Source organism: Felis catus, chromosome E3 (genome assembly GCF_018350175.1).
Source record: "Felis catus isolate Fca126 chromosome E3, F.catus_Fca126_mat1.0, whole genome shotgun sequence".
NCBI classification, from domain to species: domain Eukaryota; kingdom Metazoa; phylum Chordata; class Mammalia; order Carnivora; family Felidae; genus Felis; species Felis catus.
The window spans coordinates 19,457,892-19,472,050 of record NC_058383.1 but is presented as its reverse complement, the minus strand read 5'-3'; the positions used below and the strand labels follow the sequence as shown (position 1 = coordinate 19,472,050).

General features: G+C 50.4%; 1 protein-coding gene across 9 annotated transcripts in view; it reads left to right on the top strand.

Annotated features, from left to right (window-relative positions):
* Positions 1-14,159, top strand: part of KATNIP (katanin interacting protein) — a 194,692-nt gene that overhangs the window by 15,170 nt on the left and 165,363 nt on the right. For 7 of the 9 annotated variants that reach the window (XM_045047782.1, XM_006942222.5, XM_006942221.4 and 4 more), the window contains one exon: positions 3,470-3,525. The exons of 1 other annotated variant lie outside the window; for it this stretch is intronic. In XM_045047782.1, coding sequence (XP_044903717.1) covers positions 3,470-3,525 — 56 coding nt within the window. Of the gene's footprint in view, positions 1-3,469; positions 3,526-14,159 lie in introns of those variants that run through there. One more of the 9 variants, XM_045047783.1, reaches the window with a different exon arrangement.

Here is a 14,159-nt window from a genome sequence, read left to right as displayed (position 1 = left end):
AAGCTGGCATCCAGGCAAGATGCATCTCCCTTCTAAATGGCAGCGATGAATGTTATTATCTGCCTCCAGAGCAAAGTAAAACCAAAGTGTCAGAATCCTCGAACCATTGAAAATAAATCCAAAGTGAGGATAAAATCTCTCTGAAGTCATAAGTGGGAGCGTAGTATTATATGCATTCACACCCTTTTTTTTTTTTTTCCCTTTTCCCCAGGCACACATCGGTTTTGTAACGCGACGTACACGTGTATCATTTACATTTGGCCTTATTTATCGTCTCATGGCTGAAGCTGACAGGTCACCTTGCAAAATGCAGGGGAACACCCCCTTAATTTTGCAAGCAGCATTTATTGATATTAATGTCACCTTCTTCCACCTCCCTCCCTGACTGTCATGAGAATAAAACGAGATATAAGTAGGAAGATACTCCGAGAAGCTAAGTGCAGTAGACAGAGGCAATGTAATCTCATTTCTTCCGTCCTTGGTGAGAAGGAGAAGTCTCCACATTGAGCTTCCTGGAACAGAGAGAGAGGGGCTCGGTGGCCTGAGGACACAGGCGTTAGGGAACAAGCGTGTATAATTAGAGTGAATTTTCTTCGCTGGAAAGTAAGGAAATTGTTTCCCAATTTAATGAACAAGAAGCTCCTTTTGAAGTTTATGTATTTATTTTGAGAGAAAGAGAGTGCATGAGCGTGAGTGGGGAAGAGGCAGAGAGACAAGGAGAGAGAGAATCCCAAGCAGGCTCCACGCTCACGGCGGATCCCAACGCGCAGCTCGATCCCACAACCGCAAGATCTTGACCTGAGCCGAAATCAAGAGTTGGTTGCTTAAGCAACTGAGCCACCCAGGCGCCCCATGAATAAGAAGCTTCTAACGAACTCCAGGAGAGAGATTTGCTTTCAAAATTCAGTAGTCAAGCTCTGTGTTCTTTGTATTAATGTTTTGTTTTTATGGCCCACCTTAAGACTTTTCTTACTGTTCTCTGTTGGCGTAACAGAATTTTAGAGATGAAAAGCAACCCCAGAGGTGATTTAGCCTAACTCTCATTTAAAATTTAAAAATAAAATGGGGCACCTGGGTGACTCAGTCGGTTCAGCATCTGACTTCGGCTCAGGTCATGATCTCATGGTTCTCAGGTTTGAGCCCTGCGTCGGGCTCTGTGCTGACAGCTCGGAGCCCGGAGGAGCCTGTGTCGGATTCTGTGTCGCCCTCTCTCTCTGCCCCTCCCCCACTCATGCCCCGTCTCTCTCAAAAATAAACGTTAAAAAAAATTCTTTTTAATTAAAAAAAAAAAAAATAGGAAGAAAATATGGCCCAGAGAGATCCTGTGGGATCCTGCGACTTGTCCAAGCTCCCGTAAACTGGTCAGCTGTCCACTGGACCAGGTCCCTTGGCATGTGTCTGACTAGCATTGGAGGAGCTGTAGCCAGGCTCTGGGGACTGCCTTGTTTGCCCCTGGGCTAGCTCTGCTTTCCTCTCCCCAGCTTCACTCTGGGCCCTTTTTGCTCCTACTGGCATCCTACTCGCCTCGGGACTGCTTCTGTAGAACACCCTGGTCTCCAACCCTCTCTGTCCCCTTCGAGCTCCAGGCCAATCTTCGGGCTCCTGGTGCTGCCCCGCGTGCCCTACCACCCGACATGCCATCGTCTCTCGTTGGCCTTCAGGCCTACGACGAGTCCCTTGACTGACAGCTAGGGCAGGTGTGGACAAGGGTTTCTGGGTGCTGTCCACCCTAGTTCTTGCTCCAGAGCATCAGGGGGCAGGAGGTTGGGATAAAATTGGCCCAACGACCCAGATCACCTGATCCCTGATTCTGGGTCTTTTTTTCTTTTTTTGATTAATAAGCTTGTTTAGAGCAATTTTAGATGGATAGCAAAACTGAGTAGAAAGTACAGAGAGGTGTCATACACCCGCTGTCCGCACACACATACGGCCTTCCCCCGCTGTTGGCATCCAGCATGTCAGTGGTACATTAAGTGGGTGTCTGTGGAACGCAAAGACAGGTATGCAGTCAATTTCAGATCTGTTCTTTCTGCCTTGGCGTTCTGTGTCAGTCTGTCCCCCAAGGCAGGAGGGTGCCGACCGCATCAAAGTTCACAGGTGGAAATAGCCCTGCTCTGGCCCTCTGTCTTCTCTGTCTTTCCAAACCAACGTCAAATTCCTGGGGCTGGCATTCTGATCGACTGTGGTTGGGTCAGGGGCCCATCCCCAGCGCGCCATACTGGGGTTGGGGTCCTGTGCCATGTCATGGCTGCCAGGGAGCTCCCCGCTGAGGACAGGGAGGAGAGTGGGAGAGAAGGAAGCAGTTTAGGGTGTCCCTGTGAGCTGAGCAGACAACCCAGAAGACGTCTATCATACCACGATGCTGTGTAATCCAAATCCAGAGTGTCTATGCACTCTCCAGCGGCCTCTTTTCTAGATCCTTTTATAATATTGGTGCCAAAATTTGGCCATGGTCAGAGGGTCATCTGTGGACCTTTGCTTTTCCCCTTATTTTCACTTTCTTGGAAAGAGCATCATCCCTTGACTTGTGCTTTATCACCAGCTATGAGGTCCCCCACACCTGTGTAGACCTACCAGAAGCGACCACAACCAGAGACAAACATCTTTCCTCTGAGACTCGGTCCCCACTTCTTGCCTCTTGATGAGTCATCACTAAGCCTTCTTCCTCCTGCTTTGGCGTGCTCTTGGCTCACGGGACACGTGGTTGTGATTTCCTCATAAATCGCCACCCAAGAGTGAGGCCGGATAGTTTGGAAGACACGTTGCCAAAGCACAGAGGTTCCCACTTTGTGTTTTAAAACCAAGGCCATCCATTAATTTTCCATCAAGGAATCCTTTTGCAATGGACACTTCCATAAAAGTTGTGAAAACTGCATTCGGAACAGCATATTTAAACATAATGATGTTGAGCTGTTGAATTTATGCGCACTCTCAAATGTGAGTCTTCCAATTTTCTAAGAAAAGCAACATTCTCTCTGAAATTACCTGTTATATGGGAGATGCGGGTGATTACTGCTAATTCACATCTGCACCATCACCTAGGTGTTGAGTTTGGGGGTTTGGTGAAGCACATTGGTGTGCACTCATCAAAGGTTATGTGTATGCGCACAGTGGAAGGCATTTTTGTGGAAGGCATTTTATATAATTCCAAACAATTTAATAAAAATGTAATTCGACTGGGAAATCTACAGTCGGCCCTTGCAGAGTGCAGATAATGTTCCAGATTAAAGAGCTGAGGCTTTGTTCATTACAGTCAAATAACGTGAGCGTGTGAATTACCATTTCCTTGCCGTTGGTCTATTTCAAGAGCATGCCATTTTCCCACTATAATAATAGGCTACATTTTCTTAAAATCATTTGATTATGATTGGTCCCGTCTATTCAGTTTGCAAATAAAAAGCTTTCACGGTGATAAACTAGCTGTTTTAAAAGAGCCTTAATCTCTGGTTCTGCTTTTGAACTGCCACAGGTCAGATTCCGCGGAAGGCTGACAGAAGCCGGTCCTGCTCGCGGGAGAAAAAAGAGGTAAATGTGTCACTGGTGAGGGTGGGTGGGAGGCGACTCTGCTTGAAGGCACCTGAGGGAGCATGCTGGTGAATCAGTCTTCCTGGATTTCCTTCTTGTTTCCCTCTGAGTCTCCAGCTCGAATCCGGGACCAAGTGCTAGCTGGCAATTAGAGCTCTCAACCAACGTGTCCCTACATTGTAGCGACAATTTCTTAGGAAGTGTGTCAGTTAGCTTTGTCTGTGTAACTGAGCAATCCCAAACCCACGTTTCAGGGATGTGGAACGAGAACTGTGCATTCAGTTGGTGATTCTGTGGGTCGGCCATTGGAGCTGGGCAGGTCTGCCGACTTCCGCTGGACTCACTCAGGCTTTTGCAGTGAGCCGCCGTGTCGCCTTGGGGATGGCTGGGCATCAGTAGTGTGCTTCGGCTCTCTTTGAATGCTTTCTCGTCCGCCAGCCAGGCAGCCAGCTTTATTCATGTGGAGGTTCACAGGGCCACGCACATGAAGAGTGGAAGCTGCTGGAAGTGAGCTGGTGTCACTACTGCTACTTTGTTTCCTTAAAACAGGTCACAAGGCCAGCCCAGATTCGCGGGGTGGGGAAATAGGTCTCACCTCTGGGTGAGAAATCTACGGATGCTGTGGCCCTTCTTGAAACCTGCCACACCGAGCCCACTTGCTCTGTGCCCGGCACCAGGGATGAGAGAGACACAGCCCTGGTCTCGGGGTGTGCAGCATGGTCAAAGTCAAAGTCAGAGAGACACGAATAGGGAAAGTTGCAAGAGTAGCTGAGCCTGGGAGTACACAGTGATAGCAAGGACCCATAGGTCACTGCAGGGCCCTTTGATGACATCTTCAAGCTCATGGGAGTTTGAATTGGAGTCTTTAGCCACAGACGAGTGTAGGGGTACATGGGTATGCAGGCGTGTGGCTCGTCATAAGTATCAACCAATCCTGAAATTCATCAACACTTATGTGTTAACACTCTTGCCTGTAAAGTGACATAATTCCAACAATGAAAAGGAATTTCCCAGGCTGAGCTGGGTCCAGGGGCTCAGAAATGGCCACAACACTTGGTCTTTCTCTTTCCATGTCTGTGTCCTCTGTGTTGGCCTCCCAAACCAGCTCTGAGGAGGCAGGTTGGGGTTGGACTGCAAAGGGCCTTTGCGATGGCTGTCATCCCACCCCCTCTTGTCTCCTTTCTCAACTGTAGCCAGAACAGCCACCGTGGGTTTTCTTCTCATTCAAGCAGCCTACCTGGGATGAGGGCTGAGAGATAACTTAGGGACTTTGGTGCTACTAAAAAGATTTAAGTGTCAGCCCCAGTGGACGTTCTAGAATCTGAGCCGGGGTGGATTCCATCACTCCTTTCTGGTAAGAACATTTTTTTGGAAGCAGGAACAGATGTGCACGTCTCCCGCAAAGTCTTTCCAGAGACTAGGGGGTGCAGAGGAGCCCGGAACAGGAGTGAGCACAGGCCCGCAGGCTCCTGGTGCCCCCCCTTGGTGACGTGACCTGGGGGTGGGGTGACCAGCACCCCCCCCCGCCCCCCGCTCCCCGCTCCCAAGGCAGGCATGAATTGTTTCGACCTAACTGAGGCTTTTGATCACAGAGTAACAGCATCCCATTTATCTGCATTAAGAAATTTGCTGGGTGGGGCGCCTGGGCGGCGCAGTCGGTTAGGCCTCCGACTTCAGCCAGGTCACGATCTCGCGGTCCGGGAGTTCGAGCCCCGCGTCGGGCTCTGGGCTGATGGCTCGGGGCCTGGAGCCTGTTTCCGCTTCTGTGTCTCCCTCTCTCTCTGCCCCTCCCCCGTTCATGCTCTGTCTCTCTCTGGCCCAAAAATAAATAAACGTTGAAAAAAAAAATTAAAAAAAAAAAAAAAAGAAACTTGCTGGGAATCAACAAAGCAGGGCAGCGGGTAGCTAGTTGAGATACCCTTTTCCTCCTCAGTCTTTCTTCTTGGCAACAGGGCTTCCTGATTGCCGCTTTCTTGGCTACTCCCATCCTGCCAGTTGCCCCAGAGCATTTCAGATCACTCCGCCTGGCGAAGAGCTTGGCACGAGAAACAAACAAACAGAAAAACCCAAACAAACCAAGAGAGTGGAGATATTTATCACAATATCTGAGAGATTTAAAATGGGTTCAGGCCTTTCTGAAAAGGAGGGTGCTGGTTCTCCTCACAGGGCTTTTGTTTGGTTAGAAAAATAGGAGAAGGAAACTAATGGCAAAAGCTGGCAGATGCTCATCTTGATATAACGTGCTTTTTTCCACCTTCCTCCCCTTTCCGCATCCCTCCCACACCACCTGTGAAATCTGCTCTTCCTGACACTCTGTGCCTTACACAGGATGCCGGGTATAGATCAGACTCTGTCACCATGAACGGCAAGGAAAAGACAAGCTCGTGGGAACAAGCAGACAGGGAGGTTCTTCGTGTTCCTCCGGTGGTCAGGTGACACCGTGGCAGGTGAACGTGCCGTTTCCTCTCCCGGTTGGGATTGGGAACTTCTCCGCGCCGTCATGGGCCAGCATGGTGAGGGGAGGAGGGGAGGCTGTTTGCAATGAACTTGCCAGCCAAATTCAGCCCAAAGATGTGTTTTATTTGGCCCGGACTCCATTACAATTTTTAATTTATTTTTTATAAAATCTTTAATGTTTATTATTTTGAGAGAGAGAGAGAGAGAGAGAGAGAGAGAAAATGAGTCGGGGAGGGGCAGAGAGAGAGGGAGACACAGGATCCGAAGCAGGCTCCAGGCTCCGAGCTGTCAGCACAGAGCCCGACGCGGGGCTCGAACTCACAGACTGTGAGATCGTGACCTGAGCCGAAGTCGGGCGCTTAACTGACTGAACCACCCAGACACCCTCCCCCATTACACCTTTTTTAAAAATTAGGCATCCGCATTTACAATTTTCACAGAACAATGCGCACTTCTGGCTTCTTTGCTAAAATGGAGAACGACCACAAAGGTCTTAAGGCAACACCGGGCAATGGCTGGTGTGGAGGAGAGCTCCTTTCGGTGGGGCGCTCCATTCTGCCATGCCTGCCTCCACGCACACCTGCTCGGTGGCCAAGAGAGAGTGGCAACCACACCATGGCAGTGTTCACCAACATTGCTGCACGTTAGACTCCCCAGGAGCTTTTTAAATACCCCGAAGTTCAGGCCTCTTTTCAAACCAGTTAAATAGGAATCTCCAGGGGTGGGACCCAGGCTTCGGAATTTTGTGACCACCCCCCAAGGGGTTCCGGTGTGCAGCCACAGGTGAAAGCCAGCGGTTGATCGTAGTAAGTAACCCCTGGCTGTCAGCTCAGATCCTTCCCCGAGCTCTGCTTGGCTGCCTGGCCCCAGGACACCTCAGTCCTCGAGCCGTGCCACAGGCACAGATAAAACCCCAGGGGGTGAGGTGCTGGAGGAGGGAAAGAAGGCTGGAACCCAGGCTTTGGAAGGGCTGCGGTCATTTCTGAAACGCGTATGGGAGGCGTAGCTCGAAGCGGGTACGTACTTCCATTTAGCTGGCAAAGATATTCTCAGCCTTGTCGCTAACAAGTATTCGTGGTTTGTTGCCTGTGGAGATTATATAGTGTTTATGGTCCTCGGTCATGAATTATTAATGACTTTGAAATTGTGGTCATTGTAGTTTACTCAAAAATCATTAGGAAGTAAATTTATCACACAGTGTTTAAAAAAGTAAAAAAGAAAACCTCCGAGGAGGGAACAGATCTTGATTCGCCGCCCCTCCAGCGTCCATACTGGTGGCCACGGCACCGTGGGGCTCACCGACGTGGCACTGGAGACTTGTCCTGCTGCATAGAGACACAGGGACTCCAGGAGACCGAATTAGTAGCCACATGTGCCTCTGCCTCAAATCCCAGCCATAGGACCTTGGACGATTCTCTTGACCCCTGTCCTCCCGAGATTGTGTCTACTAGGCAGTAACGTGTTAAATACCTTGCGCGGTGCCAGGACCCATCCTAAGCGGTCCATAAACGTTAGGCGTTACATTATTTTAACCATTTCTTAGCATGTCTGGCAGTTAACGGAGAGGTATCCATGCCCTTGGACAGAGTGCACGATTGTGCTTCTTGCTGAAGGGGTCTCCCTTGCTCCAGCTGGACTTTGGACTGATTCCAGCCTTCCAGTCTCCTGGCTGTGCGCCCCCAGGCGGGTGGGCCCCAGGCAGGCTAGCTCATGCGCCCCCCGCCCTGAGCCAGTCTGAGAGGCTCCCGTGACGACGGACTGCCTTCCTTTGCAGCCGATTGGAGATTCTGAAAAATGCTCTTCCCAGCACACCCGTCTGCTAAGCTCACTTTGTGAAGGACTGCAAAAGTCATTTAACTCAACCACCTAGAAAACGTTAAGCTTCCCCTTTGTATGCACGTACAAGTGCACGCGCACGCGCACGCACACACGGCCCTTCCTGCTGCTGAGCAGAGCCTTTCGGTGCAAGGACTAGAGACTCCTTCCATCTTTGCCAAGCAGAGGAGGAACCGGATCTCAAGGGAACACAGGGAAGGAGGGAGTCCAGGATTCAGGCTGCCTCCAGGGATGGGGAAAGCTGGACAGGCCTCTCTGTGTACCACCAGGGACATGCCGCTGCTCCCTCTTGTCTGTGCACCTGTCATTGTCCTGATTCTCTTCCCTACCAGCTGTTCCTTCTCCCAGTTCAGAGGCAGAAAGAGAGACTGACTGACCTGATGGTCAATACCAAAGGCTGTTTAAGGGATAAGTGCTCCTGCCATCAGTCCCCCAGATGCCCTCTCAAGAGGCAACCGCAGTAAGAAATGTCTTACGTGTCCTTCCAGAAGTATTCTGTAGCTATACAACTATGCAGAGCATATCTGTCCTCTGTCCTCCTGATAGCACAGCGACACATGCTGCTTTTTTTTTTCCTGGCATTATTTTTTTCACTTAATGGCACGTCTTAGAGAGCGTTCCATAGCAGGCCATGTGCACAGACCTCATTCCTTCTTTTTTAATGGCTGTACAGTGCTCCATCATGAATGCTCAGAAACGCAGTTCTTCATTTGACACCTGTGGGGCCAAATATGTTTCATCGTTTTAGAATTTAGAAAGTAATACCATCCCAGTATGGTCTGGGACAACACCCTATAATCAAACACACGAATATATCTGCAGGGAAATATGAATATTCATCCTAGGCGGGAAAAACACTGTGAGTTTCATATCAGTTCAGATCAGGTTTTGATACTAAACCAATGCATATAGGGGCGCCTGGGTGGCTCAGTCGGTTGTGTGTCCAACTTTGGCTCAGGACATGATCTCACGGTTTGTGAGTTTGAGCCCCACATCACTCTCACTGCTGTCCACACAAAGCCTGCTTCGGATCCTCTGTCCCCCTCCCTCTCTGCCCTTCCCCTTCTCACATGGTCTCAAAAATAAATAAAACATTAAAAAAAACCTATAAATAAATAATATAAATAAACACATGTAAAGAATTGTGGACTTGTCTGTAAACATATCACTAGATCCTGGTTGACGACCCTCTAGGCTATTAGGAGCCTTTTGCTACTGCGAGAGTACTGGTTTTTTTTTAATGTTTATTTATTTTTGATAGACAGAGCATGAGTGTGGGAGGGGCAGAGAGAGATGGAGACACAGAATCAGAAGCAGGCTCCAACTTCTGAGCCGTCAGCACAGAACCCGACGTGGGGCATGAACTCGAGGACGGCGAGATCATGACCTGAGCCGAAGTCGGTCGCTCAACCGACGGAGCCACCCAGGCGCCCCCATCTTGAGACTACTTTAAAGAATATCCTAGGGGCGCCTGGGTGGCTCAGTCAGTTGGGTGTCCGACTCTCGATTTCGGCTCAGGTCATAGTCTCACAGTTTGTGGGTTCGAGTCCTGAGTTGGGCTCTGTGCTGACAGTGCCGAGCATGCTTGGGATTCTCTCTGTCTCTCTCTCTGCCCCTCCCCAACTCATGCTGTCTCTTTCTCTCTCTCTCAAAATAAATAAATAAACTTAAAAAAAAAAGAATACTCTAGAGCAGACATCTTTGTGCACGCGTGTAGGAATAGCCAAAGTTTAAATTCTCAAGAGTGGAATTAATGGCTCAAAGGGTACGTGCTTTTTAAAAACTGACATTCCCAATTTGTCTCCCAACAACAGAAGAGGAACAGAGCTTTTCTTCTAGGCCACCTTGTAGAATGCTGGCCAGGTTCAAGTGTGACTGCCCTTGGCTGAGGTAGGCACACCGGGGGCCGTTCAGTGGCTGCCCCGGTATGTTCTCCAGGCCATGCTTGGGGGGGGTGGGGTAGGAGCAGGGCAGCTGACCTAAGAAGGATTTGGAGGCACGTCTAGCACGTCAGTTTTTAAAAGCCATCTCTCCCGGGCCCTTGGCTCTGAGCACCTCGCTTGGCTGATTGCAGGAGGCCAGTGGGGCTGGTAACTTGTACTGTAAGTTTCAGGCCCCCCCGCTAGCAGGCAGTCAACAGACCCTTCCCCTCCCTCGTTTCAGAGCTCAGCACTCTTGCCACTTCAGCCTTCTGGAGAATGGGGAGCTGGCCCTTCCATCTGTACAGATCTCAGCCCCTTTGTTTAAAAATTTAAAAAATAGGGGCGCCTGGGTGGCTCAGTCGGTTGAGCGTCCCACTCTTGATCTTGGCTCAGCTCATGATCTCACGGTCACAGAGATCGAGCCCTATGTCTGGCTCTATACTAAGAGCGTGGGATTCTTTCTCTCTCCTTCTCTCTCTGTTCCTCCCCTGCTCATGCATGGCCGTGTGCGTGCACACTATCTCTCTCACAATAAATACATACTAAAAAATTTTTTAAATAACCAAAAAAAAAAAAAAAAAAAAAAAAAGGAAGAGAGAGAGAGAAGGGGAAAAAAAAGACAATGGAAGCTAATAGCGCTTGATTACAAGAGCCTGTCTGATATGACAGCTGACATTCCAAATCCACACTTCTCCCAGAACGAAACCCTTTAGTTCACATTTCTAGGCAGAGAAGGACCCAATCCGTTTTCCATTCAACTGCCAAGTACATTCCCAGTTGTGAGGCTACCATTATCAGCCTTTCTGCTTCTTGAGGTCTTGGCCTCTGCAGCTCTGAGAGCTTGGAGGGTGGGGGTCCCTCAAGACACTGACAACTTCTGATTTCTCCAGGGCAAATAAGTCACATGGCAGGGTTAGAAGCCACTTAGCAAAGTAGTGGAGCCTGGGAACCCTGGAAACAAATTGCCTGGATTCCTAGGCGAGCCCCTTCATTCAGGCAAGTTGCCCATCCTGCCTGTGACTTGACTTCCTCTTCTAAAGAGTAGGGATAGTATAGAGCCCGCCATCAGAGGGTTGTGGTAAGAATTCAGTGATTTAATACCTGTAAAGTGCTTAGCGTGGTGCCTGGCACATACTAGGAGCTCAATAAACCTTGTGGGCTATAATTTAGGACTGGCAGGGGCAAGGTAGCCCGTTTAGAAAGCTCATCCCATCAGAGTCACAGATGGATGAGAGGTCTTGTCACAATCAAGCAGGCCCCGATTGGACCAGTGCTCCTCATCCCTTCGGTGCGTTGGAACCTCACGTAATCCCTCGCACCCGAATCGCCAGCCTACTCTGAGACCCCCACAGTCAGGCTGGGAGCTGCGGGAAACGTGGCTGCAGACACAGTGCCCGTAACCCAAGTTTAATGGCAAGGCCAAGACACGAGCCTCGGAAAGCAAAGAGAATCAATTTCTGATAAAATGCCAGGAAGGAGATTGACGTGTCAGAAACCTTCCTGGTATCAGCTTAGCTTCCAGCACAAGATTAAACTCTAGGAAAAACCCATCAGAGGGCTGCAATTTGTGACCAGAAAGAGATAATGTTGACAGCTTCCCCTTCCCGAGCCTGTTTTGGATAAACAGTGTGCCCTTCAACAGAGCATCATCAAAGTTTTCTATATTTCCAGATCTTAGGCATGAAATTGCCTTGAAACTATCTCCCTTTACCTCCCCACCCCCAAATTCACTTTGTAGAATACCGAATATGGTTAGAAAAGAGAATGCTACTGTCTAAGAGAAGGAGCTTCCCGCAAATTCCTCTTGAAAGGTTTGTCTCCTGGGGGAACTGGGCCTGCGAGAATTATCCCTCAGTCTGTGGACCGAGGGCCTCAGTCTCTTCTTGTGGAGAATGGGGATAATAAGGGCACCTGGGGGGCTCAGTGGGTTAAGCGTCCGGCTCTTGACTTTGCCTCAGGTCACGATCTTGTGGTTCGTGAGTTCGAGCCCCACATCGGGCTGTGACAGTGTGGAGCCTGCCTGGGATTCTCTCTCTCCCTCTCTCTCTGTCCATCCCCCACTCATGCGTGCGTGCACACACACACACACACTCTCTCTCAAAAAATAAATAAACTTAAAAAAAGAATGGACATAATAGTGGCACCTACATCATCAGGTCATGAGGGGTGTTCTGAGCAGCGCCTGGCATGTAGGAAGCCCTGAATAAGTGACAGGTGCCTCGTCCTCTCCTTCCCTTCCTGTCATTATTACAATTCTCTCAGCCGCTACGGCAAAGGAGAGCGGACTGAGACCCAGAGCCAGCCCAGGGTTTTGCGTCACCCCGGTGACAGGGCCGGGGTGGGAGTTGACCCCATGTTAGGCACGTGGTAGGGAAGGGGTGTTTCCCAAAGGAACCCCGGGATCCCGTGACCAGACGAAGGGGGGGGGAAGGGTAGATAGCGAGCAGGCAGAAGACAATAGCTGTCCAGCGCACGGCCACCTTGTCGTGTAGGCGGTGAGGCTGACGAAACACTGCAGTTGTTAAACCCTCAGGATACCCTGCGAGGAATGCAACGTGATCCTCATCTTGCAAGCGAGGGCACCTGGGTTCACAGGCAAACCCGCCCCAGTTTTAACACCGCGAGTCCAGGGCTGAACGGACACTCCACGTCCTGAGCACCGTGGAAAGCGGAGAGTATGTGTGTCACCCTGGGGGACCTCAGGCATCCTGCGACCGTCCCAAGGCTCAATTTTCCTTTCTTTCTTTTTTTTTGAAAGGCATTAAGTCCACTTTATTTTTTCCTAGAGGGCAGTTTTTCTTTAGTCCTCTAGGACCTAGCTCCTTAGCTGGGCTTTGGTGAAGGTCACGGGGCAGCACCCGCAGGTCTAAGTTGGGGTGGGGGTGTTCGGTCCTCCTGGGCCGTGCCAGACCGGTTCCGGACCGTCTTGCCAGAAACGGCGCAGCTCAGGCATGAATGGGGTTTCACGTGCAGCCTGGGAAGCACACAGGCACCCAAGACACTCACTTTGGAAATGTCCCTGACAAGTGTGGCCTCTGCCATGTTTCAAATCCCAGACTTCTTCTTCTTCTTTTTTTTTTGAAGTTTATTTATTTTGAGAGAGAGTGAGAGAGCACATGCATGAGCAGGGAGAGAGGGAAAGAGACAACCCCAAGCAGGCTCCACTCTGTCAGCGCAGAGCCCAACGCGGGGCTTGAACTCACAAACCATGAGATCGTGACCTGAGCTGAAGTCAAGAGTTGGACCCTTAACGGACGGAGCCCCCCGGGCTTCTTGGTGGCCTTGTGCTAGACACCGATGGGGCACATTTGGCACAGCAAATAGGCTGCACGTGGCTGTGGCCCTTTTGGGCATGGCCATTGTTCTTTCTTTTCTTGGTCATCTTGGAAGTGAGGACCCGAGAGCAAGGGTCGGTTTCTTTACCTGTAAAATGGGCATCTTCACTCCCTCCTCCCTCGTCTGAGGACTCAGTGAGGTTGAGAGAGATGAACGCACGAAGCCCAGCCCCACTCGGGTCACCAAGCGGCTCTCATATATAGGCTGCTTTCCCGATTCTCCCCACGGCCCCTACTGCCGGCTCAGAGTGACCCTCGAGGACCCCCGTCCGTCCTCCTGGGACCACGGGACTGGGCAGGTGAACAGGAAAGCAGGGGCGGTAACTGCCAGGTCATGAAAACCTCAGTTTCCTCACCGACCAAGCTGACATTGATACTCACTCCCTGCGCCCCCAAGTGCAGTTAACGACAGCTGGCTTCCAATCAGAGGCCAGAGAAGGGAGTGTGTGCCCCTCCCTGCTCCCACTGGATGATTCAAAACAAAACTGAAATAAATATAAGGAAGTTCATTGAAGTTCTCCATTTCTTTCCTTTTTCTTTTTTTTGACACAGAAACCTACACTCTTTCAAAAAATATTCTCCGGGCTGCTCGTGCTTTGTTGACCCCCTGGACGGTGGTTGGCTCATGAATGGCAGAGGGGGTGGTCGGGGACCCCTCAGGGGGCAGAGGTCCAGCTCAGACTGCTGGGGCTTGCCTCCCGGTTCTAGCTGTGTGGCCTTTGGCAATTATATGCTCCCGTTACGTTTTTCCGTGCCTCAGTTTTCTCACCTGCAGAATGGAACTGAAAGTTGGGCTACCACCTCGTGGGGTTGTTAAAAGAGAATTAGGGAGTAGGGCATCCTTGGAACCATAGCAGCACGTTTAGGTGTGCGGGTCCGGCTGGGGGTGGGGGAGGTCCTGTCCTCCTGTGCAAGGGAAGTGAGGGAAGTGAGGGAGGCGGGGCCCGTGTGGTCCTACCCCCTTGGTAGGGCCTGCATTAGATGTTCTTCATCTCTGTCTGATTCCAGAACTAAGGAACGTTGATTGCAGAGAAGTTAGAAAATACAGAAAGGTGGGGTGTCTGGGTGGCTCAGTCAGTTAAGC